At 43.2% G+C, this 21,832-nt stretch overlaps 3 protein-coding genes across 3 annotated transcripts; 2 read left to right on the top strand and 1 right to left on the bottom strand.

The window, feature by feature from the left end:
* Nucleotides 1-187: 187 nt before the first annotated feature.
* On the bottom strand, nt 188-5,715 carry ftr82 (finTRIM family, member 82). Its single transcript, XM_084029594.1, has 7 exons — nt 4,982-5,715; nt 3,456-3,551; nt 3,127-3,360; nt 2,412-2,571; nt 2,260-2,316; nt 1,995-2,063; nt 188-1,895 (listed from the first exon to the last, which is right to left on the bottom strand). Exons 1-7 carry the CDS (start codon nt 5,570-5,572, stop codon nt 1,375-1,377), a joined length of 1,728 nt encoding a protein of 575 aa, XP_083885720.1. The 5' UTR covers nt 5,573-5,715; the 3' UTR covers nt 188-1,374.
* Nucleotides 5,716-9,509: 3,794 nt separating this feature from the next.
* Nucleotides 9,510-13,874, top strand: ftr83 (finTRIM family, member 83). The gene is made up of 7 exons (XM_084029879.1): nt 9,510-10,177; nt 10,533-10,628; nt 10,818-11,051; nt 11,169-11,328; nt 11,453-11,509; nt 11,942-12,016; nt 12,844-13,874. Exons 1-7 carry the CDS (start codon nt 9,602-9,604, stop codon nt 13,365-13,367), a joined length of 1,722 nt encoding a protein of 573 aa, XP_083886005.1. The 5' UTR covers nt 9,510-9,601; the 3' UTR covers nt 13,368-13,874.
* A 1,477-nt stretch (nt 13,875-15,351) lies between these two features.
* On the top strand, nt 15,352-20,538 carry ruvbl2 (RuvB-like AAA ATPase 2). Its single transcript, XM_084029013.1, has 14 exons — nt 15,352-15,411; nt 16,224-16,278; nt 16,412-16,467; nt 16,736-16,877; nt 17,281-17,410; nt 17,495-17,561; nt 18,041-18,147; nt 18,243-18,336; nt 18,436-18,654; nt 18,783-18,901; nt 19,130-19,249; nt 19,341-19,470; nt 19,585-19,699; nt 20,143-20,538. Exons 2-14 carry the CDS (start codon nt 16,224-16,226, stop codon nt 20,166-20,168), a joined length of 1,380 nt encoding a protein of 459 aa, XP_083885139.1. The 5' UTR covers nt 15,352-15,411; the 3' UTR covers nt 20,169-20,538.
* Nucleotides 20,539-21,832: the final 1,294 nt, after the last annotated feature.

Here is a 21,832-nt window from a genome sequence, read left to right as displayed (position 1 = left end):
CTTTAGACGTGCATCTGTGTGTATGAGCTGCTTTTTGGATGTTTTGTAATGCAGTATATTGCTGTCCTATTGTAGATTTATGCAGGTTTTCTGCAGCAGCTCGCAGACGTTGACCCCCAGTTAATGTTGTGTTTTCTGACAGAACGGTGCTGCTGTAGCTTGATGATAAATATGATAATACCCACAGTATCAGTGCTCATTAGATTTTTATTTGTTCAGTTTACATAATAAACCAACAGAGGGAGCCGTTAATGTCGAAGAAGAGTTAGTGCTGTAATTAGTCTCGGAGCAGGTGGTTTGGCAGATACATGTGATTATAAATAGAATGGTTCATACCAGTTAAATATTTTCAATGCTCAGATTATATTACTGTTTATACAGGTACTTGAATGTTCTCTGACCCCACCTTTGTTTAAGCACAAACAAAGCGTAGCTCTATCTTTCTGTTTAAATCCGTATAATTTCTAAACCAATAATACCTTTCATTTGGTAATATAGATTTAACCCCATTTGGTCTTTATATTTTCACGAAGGAATAAATAATCTCAAAAACACTGAAATCAATTCATTCATTTAGCTCTTTATTTAGAACTATCAATGAATCATTTAGTTAGAAAACAAGTCTTTTCTTGATATCAATTATACTCTGGTTGTCTATTTTATAAGTAAACATACATACAAATTAAATAAGGGTTAGTTCAAGTGAAAAAAAAAAACTGTAAGGACTCTCAGCAACTGATGTCACAACTATCAGATAATATCAAAACATGACACAATGAAATGACAGAAATATTCTTCTGAATGTGTTGAAACCATAATAATACTTCATAATCATAACGCACCAACATGAATGTTATTGTATTAATCAGACCGATGACAAGGGTGAAATACATTTTGAATGAAATACCGAGAATATTGGCCCATGATGTAATGACCTATCGTAAGGAAAAATAGCTTTATCTCAAGCTTGTAATTACATCATCGCCTGAGTTATGTCACACCCTTCATGAAGTAAATGTAACAATGTGATACTGACGTGTTGTAATATTATCCAGCAGTGCTGATCAGATGCTAAAATTGATGACACTTTATATTGTACTTGTGTGATTATGTAGTAATTATGTATTTCGATAATGTCTCATAATAATATCATGAACATGTAATTTGACAGCACAAAAAAAAAAAAGTGATATATGTGATGTGTGGCGATAAAATATTGGAGAGGAACACTTGTCTTCCAAAAATGAGCAGGACAACTTTGTTAATGTGGTTTGGTTCAGTTTTAAACATTTTGCAAAAATATATATTCCACTGCTGTCTATTATGAGAAACATGTAGGAGGATGTTTTCAGATGAGAGCTCAAACATCAGTGTTCACTTGATGTTGCAGATCTTGACTGAGGTTCCGACTCCGAAGCCCGGATAGAGGGGCTCGACAAACGTGGTCTCAAACCTGTGCAGGAGGCTCATGGTGTTGGCTATGCTGTAAAACGCCAGCACGCCGGCGCTGTGGTCCAGGTACACGCCTATCCTGGGGGAGTGGGGGCCGCTGACCGCCACGTCTACCCGGTTGTGCCAGGCGGAGTAACCCGTGTCAGAGCAGAGCAGACTCCAGGATTTGTCGTTGTAGCCCAGCAGACACAGTGAGCCCTTGCCCTTCCGGCTGATGCTCCTGTATGCCACCCCGATGGAGAACTCCCCGCTCCACTCGATCTCCCAGTAGAAGCGGCCTCCGGACAGCGCCTCTCGGCACAGTACCTGGGCGAAGCTGTCAAACCTCTCCGCGTTGTCGCCGTAGGGCTGCAGGTCTCTGGTGCGGATCACTTTCCTGTTGTTGTCAGAGACGTACAGCTCCTTGTAGGCCGTGTGAGGGTCCATTTTCAGCTGGCAGAAGTCTGGATGAGAGGCACCGATACATGTTTATAGTTTTTATGTGGCAACTGAATTGTGCTTGAGTTTAAATTGTCTTCAGGTAAATACACCCAGATACCTACATTTCACGAAGTCTGCCCTGGACTTTGGCTCTGGAGGAGGAGTGTTGTCCACCGTTTCTTTGGCTGTAACTGAAGAAAACGCTGTTAGGTCAAACTGGGATTCACCCATACAGATACCATTAACTTCTGTTGGTGTGTTTTTACGACTCTATGATGCAATCCCTTTGCTGATTGCCTCCAATAATTTGTGATGACTACGTCGTCAACCTCAATAATAATTAACCTCCTGCAGTCTCATATTGCTATAAGACGTGCCAGCGCTCACCTCTGCTCCTTCTGTCCAATGTTCGACTTGCTGTAGTGTACACTGGCACCTCGTTCACTGGAAGACAAAACACGTACACATTTAGCACATGTCGTTTGGTGTTTATCCGCCCATCATGTGGAAATACTGTGTTTCTGCTGCTGAGGTCACACCTGACTTGGAGATCTTAAGCAGCTCCTCTCGGCCAAACTCCTCCAGGCGGTCCTTGATCTCAGCCACGGCTTTCCTGACGGCGCCGAAGGAGAAGTCAGGGTTCACGGTCACTCTGGGAATGAAGCCGTCATCGGTGGGGGTGCAGAGGTAGTGGAAGTTCTGACGGGAAAAGGAAAAGACAATGTGGTGAATGACACATCAATATGATGAAGTTGACTGAATGTATTTTAACACTTTGTTTAAAACAGAATCATGGTAAAAGGGACACCAAAGATGATGACATATTTGTGCATCCAAATTTCCAGTCCATAAGGGCGCTTTCACACCTACCTTGTTTGGGCAGAACCTAAATTACAGGTGTGAAAGGCAGACACACGGCGGCTACAAACCAATCACTGTTAGGTAAAGTAAGTATAGGGAGAGGCAGCCCACTAACCAGATCAAACGTGTACAATGTAACTTAATGGTTTGGACCTCGTTCCAGACTTTCTGGTGTGAAAACACCCAATGTGTCGCTACGAAGGCCTCTTGAATTACTTGTTTAGAAAAGCTCACGCCCCAAACGGAACAAAGGACTGAACATGTTCATCTTAATGATGACAACCTGTGTTGTAGGGTGTAGGTCTTATTAAAATCCACACCCATGTAGAAATGACTTCAGGTCTTAAGTCAGAACTCCAGATGTGTTTCTGTGGCTCTGAAGCTGTGCGTTACCTGCAAGAAGTGGATGTGGTCCTCTGTGCTGTACAGCTGCTTGAGGCCGGTCTCCTTTTTCTTCAGTTCATCAATCTCTTGTTCCAGACGCTCGACCAAAGCCTCGGCCTGGTTGAAGGCTGCCTTCTCGTTGATGCCAATCAGCTTGGTCACCTCTGACCTCATCCTCTCAATGGAGCGGATCATGTCCTCAAACATCTTCTGGCTCTCCACCATGGCTCTCTGGGCCGAGTTCTGGACAGCCAAGGAGTCAGTGTTATACAGAAGACGCTGCCATAGTGAACATCTTATAGCAAAGTCTTCTTTTTTGCATGGAGGTAAAAACTTACCTTCAATGAGTCCACAGCAGTCTTCAGTTCCTCCAGCTCCTTCACCCTCTCCTGGCATTTTTGTCTAATCTCAGCTTGGGAGATTCCCAAGAGTTTCTGCAGAATAAAAAAAGGCCCATCACACTCCCACCTATTTCACGGTTGTGTTAAGCATGCACTCCCATGCTGACTGGCTGCACCGCCTTCTTTTAATTTATCCCGCCGCGTTCAGAAAGTTGATCATAAAAGTCGCATTAAATCAGATTTATACGATGCAGTTGAACGTCATGCTGTTTTATTGTGCGAGATGCAAAGCCCCGTGTTTGTTGGTTTCGGTACAAACATTCTTTCTCATCATGGAATATCTGGGGAGGCCCTTCGGCACGTCTAATAAAGCCTTCTCAAAGAAGCTTCTTAATACGGCCAGCTTTTATCTCGGAGGGAGCGGGGGGGCATTAATGGAATTCTGGCCATGCTAGGAATGTGGATCTACCGTTGGCTGATTTTAAAGAGATGTTTCAAGGTGCACACAGCTCTGACATGCAGAATAGAGGGTTTCTAATTCAGCTTTTACTCAAGCCCACCGACCCATTCTTCAAGATAAGCTTGAGGAATGTGGGGAATCTAGGGGTGGGATGAGGTAGGGGGGTGAACATGAGAGGGGGGGAGGGGAGAGAGCGGGAGATGCAGTGAGATGTGACACACTCAGGTTGTAAATCTCTGGATGAGAGAAAACCAGACTCCCCGTGTTGTAAAGCAAACAGTAGGATGAGTTATTACTATTAAAAACCCTTTTGCCCACAAAAACGCCGGCTGCCATATAAACACTTCTAAATGACTCCTGCACAAAAACAATAGTTTATACTACAGTATCTGTCGACACTCTTATCTACCCTACATCCTTTCACAGGCAATGTGCTCCGTGAGTCACTTGGATGTGCATTGCCGTGGTTACGGCGTGATGATGGGCTGATCACGAGGCGCTGAAGGCCTTGACTCCCTGACATTCCAGTATCACTCCAGACCCACTCCCACAGGTGGGAACCGACGCAGCAGAAGGAAGTCAGAGACAGTTTCTGTGGATCTCTCCCACAGCTGGAACGCCACATTCTCTGAAAAGCAGCTTTCCGAGGCGATAAGTATAAGACACTCCCCCCCGGCCTTCGTGCAGCTAATCAGAGAGCTGGATTTGTTTTGGCGGCGAACGCTTGCCAGTTTTAGCTGATAGCGTTGGCGAAATGGGTCAAAGTACAACCGGCAGACGTAGCGCAGGGGCAGGAGTTGGGAAAAACACTGTTTGCTTTCACTCAAAATACTCCAGTGACAACATACAGGAAATCTAAATTGTCAAGCTTTTAAAAAGTTTGTAAAACATATTAGAGTTCTGGGAAAGTTTCCGCTCATGGTTTCTCTCATGTGACTGAATACACGGCTTATCTTCCTGACATGAAATCACACTTTCATTCATTCACAGCTTCTTTTTCAACAAAAATATTCCCGTCTCTTAATAGGAAGCATTAAAACAAAAGACATTTTGCGTTTCTTACCTGTTTCTCGCCTCTTTCTGCCTCGGCGGAGACAATGTCATGGCCCTTGTGTTCGCTGACTGTGCAGATGGCACAGATACACATCTGGTCTGTTCGACAGAAGAGCTCCAGGGACTTCTGGTGCTGCGGGCAGATCTTCCTGTCCAGGTTTCCCAGCTCGTCCACCAGCTTGTGCCTCTTGAATGTGGCTGATTCGTAGTGCGGCTTCAAGTGCTTCTCGCAGTAGGACGCCAGACAGTTGAGACAGGACTTCACAGCTTTCATTTTCTTCCCAGAGCAGAAGTCACAGGGGACGTCACTTGGTCCCGCGTACATGCTCCCCTGGGACATGTTGAGGTTGAGGTTCAGCCCGCTCTTCTTGATCTTCTCAGCCACCATGCTTAGAGTGGCGTTGGGCCGCAGCACCGGCCTCTGGGTGAACGTGATCTTACACTGGGGACAAATGTAAATCCCAGTGTAGTCGGCCTCGTTCCAGTAGCCGCTGATGCAGTCCATGCAGAAACTGTGGCCACAGGGGATGGCCACGGGGTCCTTCAGCAGGTTCACACATAGCGAGCAGCTGAAATAGTCTGGAGAAGTCTGATCAGCCATTGTGATGGGCTCCAAACACAGGCAGACCTGCGGAAACAGACAGGGATCGCCAGGAGAAGATTGTTGAGTGTGCCTGGGAGCCCGCCCTCAAGAGTGTGGTACAGCCTGCCAGAGACAGGACCTACTTGTCTTTCTGAATTCCAGAGGTTATTGATTGAAAGCAGACAAGGCCCTCCCCCTGTGCTGTGAGTATATCGAGCCCTGCCCAGTTCAGATAAGCAGGTTGAGCAAGGAGGGAGAGGAGGGGGGGAGAGAGAGAGAGAGAGAGAGAGAGAGAGAGAGGGCGGGCTGACAGGAGAGGAGAGAGAGAGGGAGCGAGAACAGGGTGAAACTACGAGAATGAATGAAATGTAAAAAGCACACAAAGAGGCAACTAAGGTGCCAGAAAAAAAAAAGCTTCCATTTTCCTCACGGTTTCCTTTATTCTCAAATTTCTCTCTTGGCTCATCTCGTGTGCGCACAGCTCTCGGCAGCTGTATTTCCACCTATTGTTGTCAGACAGAATCGCCATTGTCTTAAACCGGTTATAGTACCGACAAACAGAAATGCAGCCTGAAGTACTGTAGGAATTTCAGGGACCACCCAGTGAACAAACAGAGACACTGTGAGCTGAGTTTCGAAGCAATATCAAACACTGGGGGATTTTTTGATCTGCAGAAGCAGAGTTTCTCTTGCTTTAGGCAGTTTGTCCAAGAGCAGCTCAGAGTTCAGAGCGGCAGTATTTACACAGTGTCCAGTCAGACCAGTCTGGGAACTTTTACAACTCAGTCTGTTACTCTAGATGTGTAGTTGTTTGTTCAGCAGAAAGAAAAAGATCGAGACGCCAAACGGAAACGTGCGCGTGTGCACGCACGCGCAGAACATTCCTGTCAGCTCCAGGTGTGTTGTTGCTCAGCATGTTCTGCATATTTGTGTTCACCACAGGTTGTATCACATTCACTGGATATTAAAAATATCCCTCCCGTGGTTAGTGAGTGTAGCTGGGAGAATAAAGTGCCCGCTGACATCATGGCCCGTCATTAACATCTCAATTAGGTCTGGTCTACTGGTTTCTACTATGCCAACGCCCCGTTCGCAGTATTTGTCCTTCAAAAGACTTACTTCAAAAGTGAGTAAAGTTGAAGTGTATTTAGCATTTTCTGCCTTGTGCAGAATCATGGAGCAAAAAAAAATAATGTTAATTTAAGGTTGTAAAAAGTATATTGCAGCTGCAGCTTCTAATCATATCTTGCATTACTTCATACACTAGGCAGTTTCACCTCTCCATGTTTGGTGGGGTTTCTGATAAGCCAGTTTTTCCTTCCTTCCTCCAGAGTGAAGGGAGCGCTGTGTGCTTACAGATTAACTACCTGTTATTGGCGACGGACGCTGCCTGTGTAAAACACTTTGAATACGGCTCCCATTTAGTTGAGATTTTCTAACTCTGAAGTGACGACGACACGGCACATATACGCATGTTGATTTCTTGAATATGAAGCATGATAATGTGATAGAAGGCACTTACATGAGAGTAAATAACAAGCTTCCTTGTAAAGAGTCCCAGTGGTTTCTGATGATGCAATCAGAAACTCCACAGTGGAAGTTCAAGGAGAAAGGTCAACCTGCTTTCTGCAGGGAAAGTGCATGAGAACCCAAATGGCTATTTGATTAAAGGAAACAAGTAGCCACCAGTGTGAGTTATAAAAACAGGAAGACACGATGTTGAAACGTGTGCTGGGACAAGAGTGGACACATCTGCTGATGCTGGTGGAGACGCAGAGGTGAAGAGTACGGGAACACGCAGACTGAATGTGAATGGAAGGGCTGCACACGCCACCAATAGGAGGCATCGCTGTTGTCACGACAACCTCAGCCAGGAGCGGAGCAAAGACCACATTAATATTCAGATTTAATATTCACTGCTCTTCCTTAGAATATGAATGAGTCTGATTCTATTTTTATAATAACTGCAACAAGTAAAGAAAGATTTGAGTTGAAGGTGAAAATGGTGGGATAAAAAACACTCACAATATATATATATATATATCAAATATAAATGAAATTTTTCAGTAGGTGCAAACTTATTGAGTGTCAGCTGGCTCAGATATCAAAGTTAGGTTTAATAACGTTGTTCTTCCCTATAAAATTTCCATATTTTGATTTTATGGAAAGCAAAGTCCATCTCCCGGCTGAAAACAATGTTAAAGGGCCAGCCAGTAGAAGAAAGTACAGGAAAAAAAGATAATCTGTTCAGAGTGACAATAAGAAAAAGTCCTGATTGAATCAATGATCACTCATTTAGAGGTTGAAGAGATATTTAAAATGCGACTTGCTTAGTTTGCATACAAGTCAAAGAGACCAGGTACGGGACGATGTGAAAATGTCCCATTACGACCCTCACCAAAATAATGGCAATTCACGATATGAACCCGTTAATCATCTCTTAGACCTTAAACTCTCACTATTTGCTTTGGTCATCAGACTCACTTGATCTAAATTCTAAGGAAGTGCATTGAATATTGAATCTGAATATTAACATGACCCTATTTGTGTATATATATATATATATATATATATATATACTGTATATATACACGCACATAGATAGATAAAGATCAATTAATTCTTGCAAATGTGTAACATCGCCTTGATCAGCAACTCAAGGTGGAAGGTAAAAAAATAATTGAAAATAAAATTAAATTTGGAAGGGAAAAAATAATTGAAAATAAAATTAAATTTGGAAGGTAAAAAAATAATTGAAAATAAAATAAAATTTCATCTGATCTTTTTATGAAAATGAATACTTTTTCCAACTACATAAAATGCAAATATCTACATCTCCATTATTGACATTGCGTTGGCATTACTGTTGGTTAGAGTGGAGTACGACCCCTCTCAGGGGGATATTTGCTCCAGAATGATGCTACATTAAGTCTTGTGTGTCAGCTATGGTTACTGTTGTTGACGGACAACAGAGCCTATAATGTCTGGCACTGTGCTCGGGCCTTGCTGGCTCTAACACAATGGAATCTTTTAAGCAGCCTTTCTCAGCCCTCCTGTTATCTGGGCTATCAAGTGTAGTTGCATTCCTATCTCCATTTCAACAGCCCTGAAACTCCATCTTGACTGGGAGGTGTGTTCACTGTAAGGTGAAATCTACAGGGGAAGGTATTTCAGGCCAGAAGAGGAAACAATCTTAGAATCGTTTGCAAGGAGCACGTTTTCTCACTTGAGATCGTATTACAGTTGCGTTTATGCCACTTAAATATAACATCGGCTTACAGACACGTCCAGTCAAACCTCAGTAAAAAGAAATCAGTGGAAATGAAATGCAAAGTTGATCATTAACCGGTTACAGGTGAGATGAAGGTTAGGGAAGTTGGAGCCACTGGTGATGCTGATACTGACGTGACACTGCAGAGAAGTAGTTATTGTTGTTATTTGTCAAAGTGCAGAAAATTATCTCTTCAGCCTGAGGTCAGTTTGTGTTGTGTAGATGCCCGAAGGGAACAGTCTGTCTTGAGGCAATCTCTATCACTCAGCAGCGAGAGCACACTGGACTGTAAAGCGTGACACACCTGCGGGTTCTTTACACTGCATAGTTTCATAGAGGACTTCCTACTTCTGAATGCACTTCCTTATTCTTATCTATTTATGAGACGCACACACTATAAACAGCATTCCAAACAGCGCTTATTGCTTAAAAAACTGTATGAAATCCTCAAGGCGTGTTAAAAAAAAAACCACTACAGAACTACACTTTAGCTGTAAACACTAAAGGTCAATCCTTGTATCTTGTGATCAAACATTTCAATCATTCTCATTACATTCAGTAACTGATGGAGCCGTTCACTGTGTCCTTTCCTTGCCCCGCCCTTGTTTTACTGGTTTCGGCTTAACCAGTTGAGCCGCCCTCTCTGTTTACTCTATATAACCTGTGCTTGTAGTACCTGTGGGATCACTTTGCCACTGTGCTGACAGGAGCTACTGACTGTCGTGACTACACAGCATCTTCACTGCATTAGAGGGGAACGGCACTAAAACGTCCCCATGTCGTCCGACCAGGAGAGCTGCCACCTTTGTAAGGAGTACCTCAGGGACCCCGTGTCCATCCCGTGTGGACACATCTTCTGCTCCGTTTGCCTGAAGACCTACTGGGACCATGCTGACCACACGGGCTCCTACATCTGCCCACAGTGCCGGGTCTCCTACAACAAGAGACCCACGCCGAGACGCATGGGAGGCTCCCGCCACTCCACCATCCAGCGCAGCGCCGAACCCTTCCCGCCTCCACCGCCGTCCCCCGACTACAACTACGCGGGGCCCCAGGATGTGGGCTGCGACATCTGCATCGGAAAGAAGCACAAAGCGGTCAAGACCTGCCTGATGTGTCTGGCCTCCTACTGCGATAAGCATCTCAAGCCCCACTACGAGTCCAACACTTTTAAACGGCACAAGCTGGTGGATGAAATCGGCCACCTGGACCGGCAGATCTGTCCCCAGCATCAGAAGGGTCTGGAGCTGTTCTGCCGCACCGACCAGATGTGCATCTGTGTGCTGTGCACGGTGAAAGAGCACAAGGGTCACGACATGGTGTCTGCCGAGCAGGAGAGGGCGGAGGAGCAGGTGAGTTCGACTTTTTTAAGACCGTCAACACGTTTAATAGCAACACTGGAATGTGCTATGCTCAGCAGAAGCTTTTTGCTGCGTGTAAATCAGAGGTCCCTGTGGTTTATCACACTTGTCACACAGTAGCAGGTAACGCATGATAGAGCAGCGTACGATAGGGAATGCAAACATTGTGTGAGACGCACCCATATGAAAATAAGGCTGCTACCTGCATGTAGGACTTCCAACTGCATGCTGTTAGTAGTTAAAGGTTAAAGTAAAAAAAAATAAAAAATCTATTCAATGATTTTACTCAAATTGAATGTGGAACTATTGTCACCAACAACAACGCCGTCTATTGTTTTCCTCATAGCAACGGCTGGGTGCCACCCAGGCTGAGATCCAGGAGAAGATTCATGACCGACTCAAGCAGATGGAGGAACTAAAACAAGCAGTGGACGCGCTCAAGGTTTGTGCCACCACCACCACCACCATCACGCATCACAAATAAAACCACAACAACCACTCCAGACTGAATGGGAAGCTAAATCAGCCACCGACACTGGGACAACATTCCTCCGTGTAGAAGGAGTGACGACAGCTTCCCTCACTGTGACGCCCAGTTGATTTACGGCATGTGTGCTTGCTTCCTGTGCAGAACTCGGCCCACACGGCGCTGCAGGAATGCGAGAAGATGTTCGCCGACATGATGCGCTCCATCGAGAGGATGCAGCAGGAGATGACCAAGCTGATCTCCGCCAACAAGAGAGCGGCGCTCAACAACGCAGAGGGCCACATGGAGCGCCTGAGCCACGAGATCGCTGACCTGAAGAGGCGGGACCAAGAGATCACCCAGCTGTCCCGCACTGAGGACCACATCCACTTCATCCAGGTACCACGCTCACGCAGCACAACAACACTAAAATATTCTGCATGGTGCGATATGTGAAAATCAGACAGAATACGAATGTAAAGTATCCGTTCTCATGACTGCTTCTCCCCTCATTAGAGCTACCACATGCTGATAGCCCAGACGGAGGCGGAGGAGCTGCCCACGGTGACGGTCAACCCCTACTTCACCTTCGGCCCCGTCACTAAGGCCGTCTCCGAGATGAAACAGCACCTGAATGAATTCAGCAACGACGAACTGGTCAAGGTGGCCAAGACAGGTGAGTTCAAAAAGGCAGGATTTAAATCATCTTATATATTTAAATCCTCTGGTATTATAATGTACTTGTTCTGAATATATTACCTCTGTTGCTATAATGATTTTTTTTTGTTTTTTTTTTGCAGTCAACAAAATGACCTTCTGCCAGCTGGATGAATCTAAAAAGAGACGTTCAATGAAAAGTAAGTCAGCCATTTTGGACAATAACTTGCTTGTTGTGGATTTTTAAGGGGAGAGCAAAGTAATGAGAGTAGAATATTAGAACATAATACTTTAAGACAAGTCATAAAGCCAGCAGAGCTATGGTATTTAGAACTGATTGAAAGTGAAGCATCATTTGACTTGGGAAGGTAGACGTAAAACCTCCCTTGTCCAGTAGGGCTTTGACCTGTTTGATGTTATTCAGTGGAGGGTATGACGTCACTCAGTGGTCACATGGTTAAATGTTTACTTTGATAAGAATGTCAAACTACCAGCGACTTTACATGAAACACACTCCTCTGAAATAGAAAGATGCAGCTCAGATCAGCTTCACTGATGAGGACAGGACTTATTGTGACCGTCGCAGTTAATATGATCCATTGTGCCGCCATCGTCCTCCTTTACTTTCACAGCTGAAGAAGCTGTACAAGTGTACAAGTCTCCACCACCACAGCAGGAGCCTCAGTACCGGGACGACTTCCTGAAATGTGAGTCTGATTTTCTCCGATAGCGTTTTCTGCAGTGACACAGATCATTCCTCGTTTCAGCACTACCAGGCAAAAAATGAAATGCTGATGAGGTTCTCTGTCAGACCCTGTGCTTGACCACAAAATCCGGTTTTAGTAACTCCTGCAGGTCCTGCAGTGTTGACAGAGATGGGGATTGACTCATGGCAAATATATTTGCTGGCACTAACGCAGCTTTTCTGATTTGCAGTCTTATATCTCCTCTGAACAGTATTCTGTTTTTCAGCAAATTGTTATCTGCTGAAAACAGAAACAGTTTGCTTGGTAAAGTTGTTTCTACATCATTTAGCTGAAGCAAACTCCATAGTGTGTAAGGTGACGGGAGCAGCGGTTTACAGGTTGTGGGTCTCTCCTTCCGGTTATAGATGCACTTTGGTAGATGGACTAGTGTTTGTGGTCAAACTCACAAACAGTGTTGATACCTCTGGCATTCCAGATAATAGGCCGGGAGATAATAGGCCGGGCAGATCTAGGAGAGGCCACCGGCAGTCCCACCAACTGTGACCCGCAGAGGTGGAGATAAACAGCAGGCAGGTGACATCCCACCCCAGTGATTATTCTGATTTATGTGTCCAGACGGCCTCCCACTCTTCCTGTAAATCATGCAATAGCAAAAGTTCAAAATCTAACAAAACTAGAAATCGGAATAACTTGCAGCTGGTGGTGCATTGGTGAGGGGGGGGGGGGGGGGGGGTTGCTTTAAGCTGCTGTGAAACGGAGCTCTGGTTTCCTCATTTTAAGTGAAACGGTTCCTCTTGTCAAATTAAATGTTCAATTTATCTTCCTAGATGCGTGTGAGCTCACTCTGGACTCCAACACCGCCTACAGACAGCTCTACCTGTCCCGAGGGAACAGGAAAGCTGCCCTCAAGAGAGACCCCCAGTCTTATGCTGACCACGCTGCCAGGTTCGACTCACTGCCACAGGTCCTGTGTAAGGAGTCTCTCTCCGGAGGGGCCTACTACTGGGAGGTCGACTGGAGCGGGGAGGGGGCCGCCATCGGAGTCACCTACAAAGGCATCAAGAGGACGGGCTACGGAGACACCTGCCGCATCGGCTACAACCGCAAGTCTTGGAGCCTCTTCTGCTCCGATGCCAGCTACTCAGCCCGCCACAGCAAAGACCAGATAGAGATCAACGCACCCTACTCATCACGCATAGGGGTGTTCCTGGACCACTCTGGGGGAACCCTCTCCTTCTACGGGGTCGGGGAGACCATGTCCCTCATCCACCGCTTCAAGGCCTCCTTTAGCGAGCCTGTCCATCCGGGCTTCTGGGTTTGGTATGAGTCAGCCATCACAATCATCCAGTGATTAAATAAACACACGTGATCAATATGCCAGTGTGATTAGGATTTAGTATGGATCTACCCAACAAAAACATTATTATGCTCTTATGATAGCTTAGAATTGTCTGTACAAGATTGGATATTTTTATTGATGACTCACACTATGTTGTGTATCAGGGGAACCGTTATTGATGACTCTGATTCTGCAAATCAGCTTGTTTAAAATGTGTGTGTAACATGAGATATCAGGTGTATGAAGTGAATTTAAATTATCGTTTAAATTAATGAAGTCTGTACTTGATTAAATTATGTCACATGATCCATTTATATAGTTTATGATACACTTGTAACAAGAATAAACTGCAACATCATGTTGCATTTTTTTTCTTTTTTCTTTTCATACACTCAGGCTTTAATCAGATTTAATGTATTCTTTCAAAAATGACATCTACCATGACTTCAGTATATTAAAAAAATGTGTTTCCATGACAAACATCCATCCATCAAAATAAAATGCTGTTGAGTGAAAGAACGTGTCTGTGTTTTATGATTGAAAGTATGTTGTCTGTGGAGAGCAGTGCTGGCTTTGCTGAGGTCTGAGAACACTGGCGAAGGTGAAGTGTGACTGAGAGAGTTCACAGATGGTTGAGTCTGATCTAGCAGCAGTTTTCAAATGTTAGCGTTGAGCTGAACTAAGGTTTGTTCCAGTTTGGCTCGTAAGATCTTTATCATTAAGTTAGTCATTAAAGGTATGGATTCAGGCAGTTAGAGTATTAAGTGACGCAACACATAACTTTTTACTTTGCAAAACTAGTTTCACTTGATATGACTGGTGATTGACACCATTTTTCTTACTTTTTACTCAATATTTAATGTCAAAGTAGGCCCATAATAAGACCATTTCAGCATTTTAGAGGTCTGTTCACATTAGGATTTGTTTTGTCATTTAATATTGCTACATCTGAATCTTTTATCTTATCTTTATCTTTATTATCTTCTCATTTAGTAGCCAGTACAATGAAACATCGCAGCTGGTGACATTGACAAAAAAAAGTTTTTGTTTCAGTTTTAATCATCTGCAACCTCCAGTTTCTCTAGAGAGGTGCTGGAATGAAGTTGGTTTGGATCGTGGAATCCTAAAACTTCAGCCTTAAGGGAAAACACTTTGAAACTCCAGTATAGAGGATATGAAAAACTCCCCCACAATCCTCGAGGTTATGGTCAGCGGGTGAGTTTTGCCATTGTTCAGTGATACTGTATCCCAATTGATGTCTCCACAATGTCTCTGAACAAGGGGGCCAGACTGAACGATGGGGTCCAAACTTGCACGACAAAATGAGTGACAATGTTAGCAAATACCTGTAAAACCCCTCTTGAGCCTGGCGCCCTCTAGTGGAGACCTGTACACGGTGCTCACCAGGGTCTTCTTCACTCTGGGTGGAGATGATTCACTGTTGGAGACACAAACCATTCAGAACAGTACAAGAAGTATGGTATAAAAATAAGTTTGACTGGTCAGACTGTACTGTTTCAGTTCACCTTTGTCTTAGAACAAACAAAGGCCCACTGTTTATTTACGCTACTTCAAACAACATGTGACAGGCGTCCCTGAACACGTTTGTTTTATATCCTACATTATGTAACGTAACGTTAGCCTACATGCCATTTTGCACCACCAAAGGCTACTATTTCATGTAGTCGAAGACAGGTTTTAAGACGTTTTTGGATACACGTATTTGTTAATGAGCAAACAAATACATAACATAAACATAACATTAATAACTCGGAACTTACGTTACCTTTCTTCGTGACACCAAATGTGGCCGTGAGGAAAGCGGTACAAACGTTTCAACACAAACGGGCAGCCACTTCCTACTTAATTGATGCGTTACTTCATAGATCTATTGTAACGTTTTTATATTTCCATAAGACCTCCAGTCCGTTAGAGGGCAGTCAGCTACAACGCTTACATGAAAAAGAAGGGATTGTTTCTAGTCGGACACATTTACCCTGCGCACCATTAGAAAGAAGCGCCGCATTCTCACATTTTCGCAAGTGTGGCTGCTCAGGTGAGTTTACACTTATACCTCAATGGTAATAAATACTTAAGAGACCTTTCGCATCCTGATACAATAACATGTTTATAACAAGTCAAAACCTTGCAATTCGCTCTAGAATAACATTTCCGTCGGTGTGTAACTACGGGTAGCGAGGACCGATGAATGGAGCTAGCTAGTTTGCTAATATAACGTTAGCTAGCGTTAGCATCACATTTTGGTGTACTGGCGACGTTGAGGAGATAGTGGGTCAGATTTGTTTCCACTGGGTGTCATTTGCCTCGAGATCATTGCTGACAACTGAGACGGGTGTTTTATAAAAGCGACAAATGTGACAAATGAAACGCCACAGCCATGCGGCAAACTGTCTCATTCCTGAGTTGTGGCATGCGTTACCACTGTCACTATGACAACCGGTTAGGCACAACAGCCTCCCTTAATTTTAGTTACATTGATGTGCTCCGGCTTATTTAATCAGCTTAAAATCGACACTGAACTTTTCTGTTTTCCCTTATGATTATAAAGTAACTTGAGTACCAATAGGGGTTCAACATTTAGAAGGACATATCCCTGATTCCGGAGCACACTACACTGACAATCCCAGGCACTGGGCTGATTGTAAGAAAACATGGAAATGTGATAATATTCATCATCTTTTTTCTATTCCTTTTTTTGTTATGGTGTTATTACGGTGTCAAACCTCAGATTATGCTCTTTGTCCAACAATAACGGTAATAGAAAAGCTGGGCAAAGTATTCATTCATAAAACTAACTATAGTTTTTTTTAAATCTAAAACATTTTTTTGCTTATTAACTAAATACAGATGGCGACTACAAAGGTTCCAGAGGTTCGTGACATCACACGGATTGAGAGAATCGGTAAGCTTTCACATACCGGTGTGCTGACTGTTCAGCTGTCTATGTGTGATACATGTGTGTTGTACCTGGTCTTTACTCCTCCCTCTTCCAAATGTGGTTAATATTAACATGTTAATTTCCATCTTGTGTTAAGGTGCGCATTCTCATATCCGTGGCCTTGGTTTGGACGATGCTTTGGAGCCAAGACAGGTAGCGTTAAGTATTAAGTTGATACTACGTAGCTGTTGGTTTTGTTCTGAAGTTGGCATTTAGCACTTTAAGAGATGATATATAGATGTAAGGAAATCCTGTTTACTTGGAGTCCAGTGTATGTCAAGTAACGGACTAGCTCAGTATGGGATTATAAACTCGATTGTTGTGATTTCAACAGCTAGATTTGATTACAGCACGGAATGAGGTGCAGATGTGCATTAATATGTATTTGACATCAAGGATACCTGTTCCTGTTCACCTGCAGGTGTCCCAGGGGATGGTCGGCCAGCTGGCGTCCCGTCGAGCAGCAGGGGTCATTCTGGAGATGATCAAAGATGGACACATAGCTGGCAGAGCAGTACTGATCGCTGGCCAACCTGGCACAGGAAAGACTGCCATCGCTATGGGTAAGCATTGGAGGCTTTCCAGAACACAATATCATTTCATCCTGCTCGTCTGGAAGTCATATCGCTGTTGTCAGTGACTTAAGTTATCGTTAAAGAGAGAGTTCAGTTTCCCAGATTTACTAGCTGAGTATAGGTTATCTGGGATTAGACATGGAATGATTATTTTCCTGGCCCAATTTTTTTACTTACAGTATTTTTTTTAATTCGGCTATATTATACATTTGTTATTATGTATTTTTACCAGCAAACTAAACAGCTTCTTCAAGTCACTCACAATGATATTCACAATTATCCCGATAATGAAAATCGAATAACTTATTCTGAGTTTTTTTTAAATCCCGTTCTGTGATTAAAATCTTATATCATTCCATCCCTAGCTGAGATGTTGCTGTTTTTTATGCAGGCATCGCCCAGTCTCTTGGTCCTGATACTCCCTTCACAGCGCTGGCCGGCAGCGAGATCTTCTCCCTGGAGATGAGCAAGACGGAGGCCCTCAGCCAAGCTTTTAGAAAAGCCATCGGAGTGAGAATCAAGTGAGTGGGCGAACACAGTAATTGTGTTTTGGTAATTCTCATTGTTTGAAATGAATCTGTATTCATAGCGGGCTTCTTTTACAGAGAAGAGACGGAGATCATTGAAGGAGAGGTGGTGGAGATCCAGATTGATAGACCAGCCACTGGAACGGTAGGTTCACACCACTTACAAGTAGGCAGTCACTGCTGATATTACAGTAGAAAAGATCATTAAAACCAGCGTAAAGTAGGAAATGTTCGATATAGATTCCAATACTACGATGATACTTTTTAAAAATACTTTGTGTGACTGAAAACCTAACAAAATATGAAACTATTTCTCGACTATGTAAAATTGTCTATTTTGTAGACTCTTCATTTGTCATTAAATGACAAATGAAGAGTTATTATTTAATTGCTAACATGAAAAGAAACACAATAATTCAAATGCCTACCAACTTATTCTGTTTCCAAATGTTAAACTTTACAGTTTATTTCTTTCCACTCTTAACATTGGCATTAGATCCACTCATTGCAAAAGAAAATATTAAAAAATACTTTTACTCTTCTACTGCTAACGACACCCAGCCTTAGTATAAAACGGTACACACTCATTAAAAACAAACGTCTACTTGTTTGATTTTGTCTCAGGGTGCCAAGGTGGGCAAGCTGACTCTAAAGACTACTGAGATGGAGACAATATATGACTTGGGCAACAAGATGATCGACAGTCTCTGTAAAGAGAAGGTTCAAGCAGGGTGAGTTAATCTCTTGTTAATTGATCACATGAGATCACTCTGGCCTGTCAGAGAGCCGTATGTGATCTAAACCGTTTCTCTATGTTTCCTCTCAGAGATGTTATTACCATTGACAAAGCCACCGGAAAGATCAGCAAGTTGGGCCGATCCTTCACCAGAGCCAGAGACTATGATGCCATGGGAGCTCAGGTATCCTGCTACTGGCAATTGGATACAATTTCTCTGCTGTTGGCCTTATGGATTTATTTGTGAAGATATTTTTTCCTGTATTTTTTGTCGTCCTTGTAGACACAGTTTGTACAGTGTCCAGAGGGAGAGTTGCAGAAGAGGAAAGAGGTGGTCCACACAGTGTCGCTCCATGAGATCGACGTCATCAACAGCCGCACACAAGGCTTCCTGGCTCTCTTCTCGGGAGACACCGGAGAGATCAAGTCTGAAGTCCGCGAGCAGATCAATGCCAAAGTGTGCGAGTGGAGGGAAGAGGGCAAGGCGGAGATCATTCCTGGGGTAGGTGCACCTCTCTGTGTTTACGTGCGGTTTGTCTGATTGAACTCGACTAAGTTGAGGTTTTAATCTCTATGTGATTTTCAAGTTAAATAAGGGTTTTATATCATCTTCTATCGTTGTGGTTCCAGGTGTTATTTATTGACGAGGTCCACATGTTGGACATGGAGTGCTTTTCCTTCCTGAACCGAGCCCTGGAGAGCGACTTGTCCCCAGTTCTCATAATGGCCACCAACAGAGGCATCACTCGGTACGGCTTCCGTCTACATTTTCCTCCCAGCAGATCATTTGAGTTCTCTTAATTCATTTATGTTCCATTTTGGGGGAATTTAATTATATATATATATATATATATAATAAAGTATTATGTCTCTCAATTTGATCGACTAATCTTAAATATTGACTGAGGTTTTTTTTTTAAATGCTGTGAGTAAAAATAAGTTGTTCAAATATCTGTCATTTCTTTTGAAATATTTAGTATCCGCGGCACAAACTATCAGAGTCCTCACGGCATCCCCATCGACCTGCTGGATCGCCTGCTCATCATCGCCACCTCCCCTTACACGGAAAAAGAGACGAGGCAGATCCTCAAGATCCGGTGAGAATCTGCGCTCGCTTTCCTCCCAGGAAATGGTTTGCTTCATCGCGGTGTGACAGAAAGGAAATAAACCCGCGTGGTTTTCTTCCAGGTGTGAGGAGGAGGATGTGGACCTGAGCGAGGAGGCTCACACCGTCCTGACTCGCATCGGCATGGAGACGTCGCTGCGCTACGCCATCCAGCTGATCAGCACCGCCGGACTGGTGTGTCGCAAACGCAAGGTAAGGAACAAGCCGATTGTATAAAATCATTGGACAGATTATATTTAAGTAGTTAAGTCTCCCGTTCCTGTAGTCTCTGTGTTGATTTCATCTCCATGTTCTGGTTTTCTTCAGGGGACAGAAGTTCAAGTGGAGGACATTAAAAGAGTTTACTCTCTGTTCCTGGATGAGGCCAGATCCTCTCAGTACATGAAGGAGTATCAGGATTCCTTCCTCTTTAATGAAACACGTGAGTTCACCGTTCATCCTCTCTGTTCACGTCTCCGGTGGGGGCCGGAGTCCTCGGCGTCGGATCCCAGAACCACTTGAACATAGATGCTGCATTTCACGCAAGCTCTAGTGAAATTAAAGTCAAACAATGTATCAAAATGCTGAAATAGACTTTCACCCAGGTGCACCTGCTGTAATCTGCCACAGTCGCTACAGATGCTTTCAGTTTTTAATTACTGCTTACTAAAACTCCCCATCGTCCTGATTTGGCCGAGCAAAGCGGAGAAGAGAAAAGAGAACTAAAGGAGTTCATCTCAGTGTTGCCAAGTCAGCTCAGATCTCCCAGCGTGTGATTTACAATAGTAATAATAATATTAAGGATATTCTCCAAATGCAAAACAGAAAAAGGTGAATCATCTCTCACAAATATAGTGAAGTTCTTCATCTGTTCTTATATTTCAGAATCGACTACAATGGACACCTCATAATGAAGACGACTGTCTTGTTTTCTTCCTCCTGAAGTCATGTTGTTCATCGTCTCTGCGGTTGGAGGCCATTCAGACCTGGATTTTACTTACATTTGAATTCAACATTGAATTTACATTGAAGATAGAATTCAAATGTGTTAAATTGACTGAAAGCCCCGACATGATTTTTCTCCGTTCACCTTTAATTCTACATTGTTTGAATTTGTACACTGAAATTTGACATTAATTCTGAATCAAAAGCATTTCTGTGCATCATTGAGGCCTTATGGCAGGAATATACATTCCTTGTTTCCTTTTCTTGTGTTGACTTCTCTTTACATGGTTTATTTTTATGAAAATTATTAAACAGGCTTTTCTTAGCACACTGTGACGATGTGTTGTCTTGTTACTCAGTCTTGAATGCTAAAAACCATCTTTTATTGGTGAGAAAACTACAAGTTTGGTTTTATTTAAAATAATTTGATGTGACCAGTTGTATACAAATTTATATATGTGACCAATATATACTCACTGATCCCTGAAAGAAAACCTAAAACATTTCTCAGCCTCGGACACTTTTACATTTGCATTCTGCATGTAAGAAGTGATCGTGAATCTCTGCTGTGAAAAGTGATTGCAATCCTTATTCAGAGCAAAAATGCATTATAAAGTTTATCTTATCTGAAACGGATCAACTGGGTATTTCTCAAAGTGATTTTAGAGCCGTGTTGTGTTGCTGAGAGGCAAATTGGTGCTTTGGGCTACATAAATTGAATTGATGGAGCGATAGTAACAAGGGAGGGAATTATGTAAAAAAACAAACCCTCCTTAACTTGACTGTTGAAGCCTCATATGAGCCTGTGTTACACCTCTGACCACAGCCGGCAGCAGTGGAGTTCCTGTGGAGTTGTTTGCACATGTAACCAAACTCAACCGTCATCCATCACTGGACCTGTACGTCACTGCAGTAAAGTGTCATGTTGAACCCCTGGAGGTCAGCAAGAACAAGACTGTCTGGTTGTTAGTTTTTCAGTTGGGACTCTTATAGTGGACTCGTGTCACAAAGCTCTTTAAATCAAATCCTGTTCTGGAAGACAGACTTGGAAAAAGTGTGATGCTAGCATTTGAGCTCCTGGTTTAATGGTTCAGCCGGCTCCTTGTTATTCTTTATATTCATTTGGCCTATGAAATTTGAGACACATTCGAATAAATCTTAACAGTAGAAACGGTTGAGGTTGACATTCTTCACAAATCATTTACACAAATCGCCTACATGTGGTTAAATGGAAGTGGTGTAGGCATTATATATTTTCCCCATTTGCTATGAAGCCCTTAATATGATTTCTTAATTTAATAAGTGGATTGTACTTTTACAGAACTTTGTCCTTGACTTTGACCTTGACCTGTTGAGCGCTCCTTGATCTCCATGGTGTCACTTTCTTCTTTCAGACTCTTAGTAGCTTCTTTCAGTACAGATTAGTACAGTTGTCTCTAGAGAGAGCGACACACACAGAGCGAGAAAGATTTGAAAAATCATTTGATTTCTGAACATAATTGGGAGCACCAGATATTTATGGGCTGAATACAAGCAGGCATTTTTTACATGGACATTTTTTTTAATATTTACTTTTTATTTTTACTTTTTTCTGTCACCCATTATATAAAATCCAAATAAAAATCAATTT

Source organism: Eutrigla gurnardus (assembly GCF_963514095.1).
Source record: "Eutrigla gurnardus genome assembly, chromosome: 15".
In the NCBI taxonomy this organism is placed as follows: domain Eukaryota; kingdom Metazoa; phylum Chordata; class Actinopteri; order Perciformes; family Triglidae; genus Eutrigla; species Eutrigla gurnardus.
Note: the sequence above shows the minus strand (reverse complement) of the source record. Positions and strands in the feature narration are given on the sequence as shown.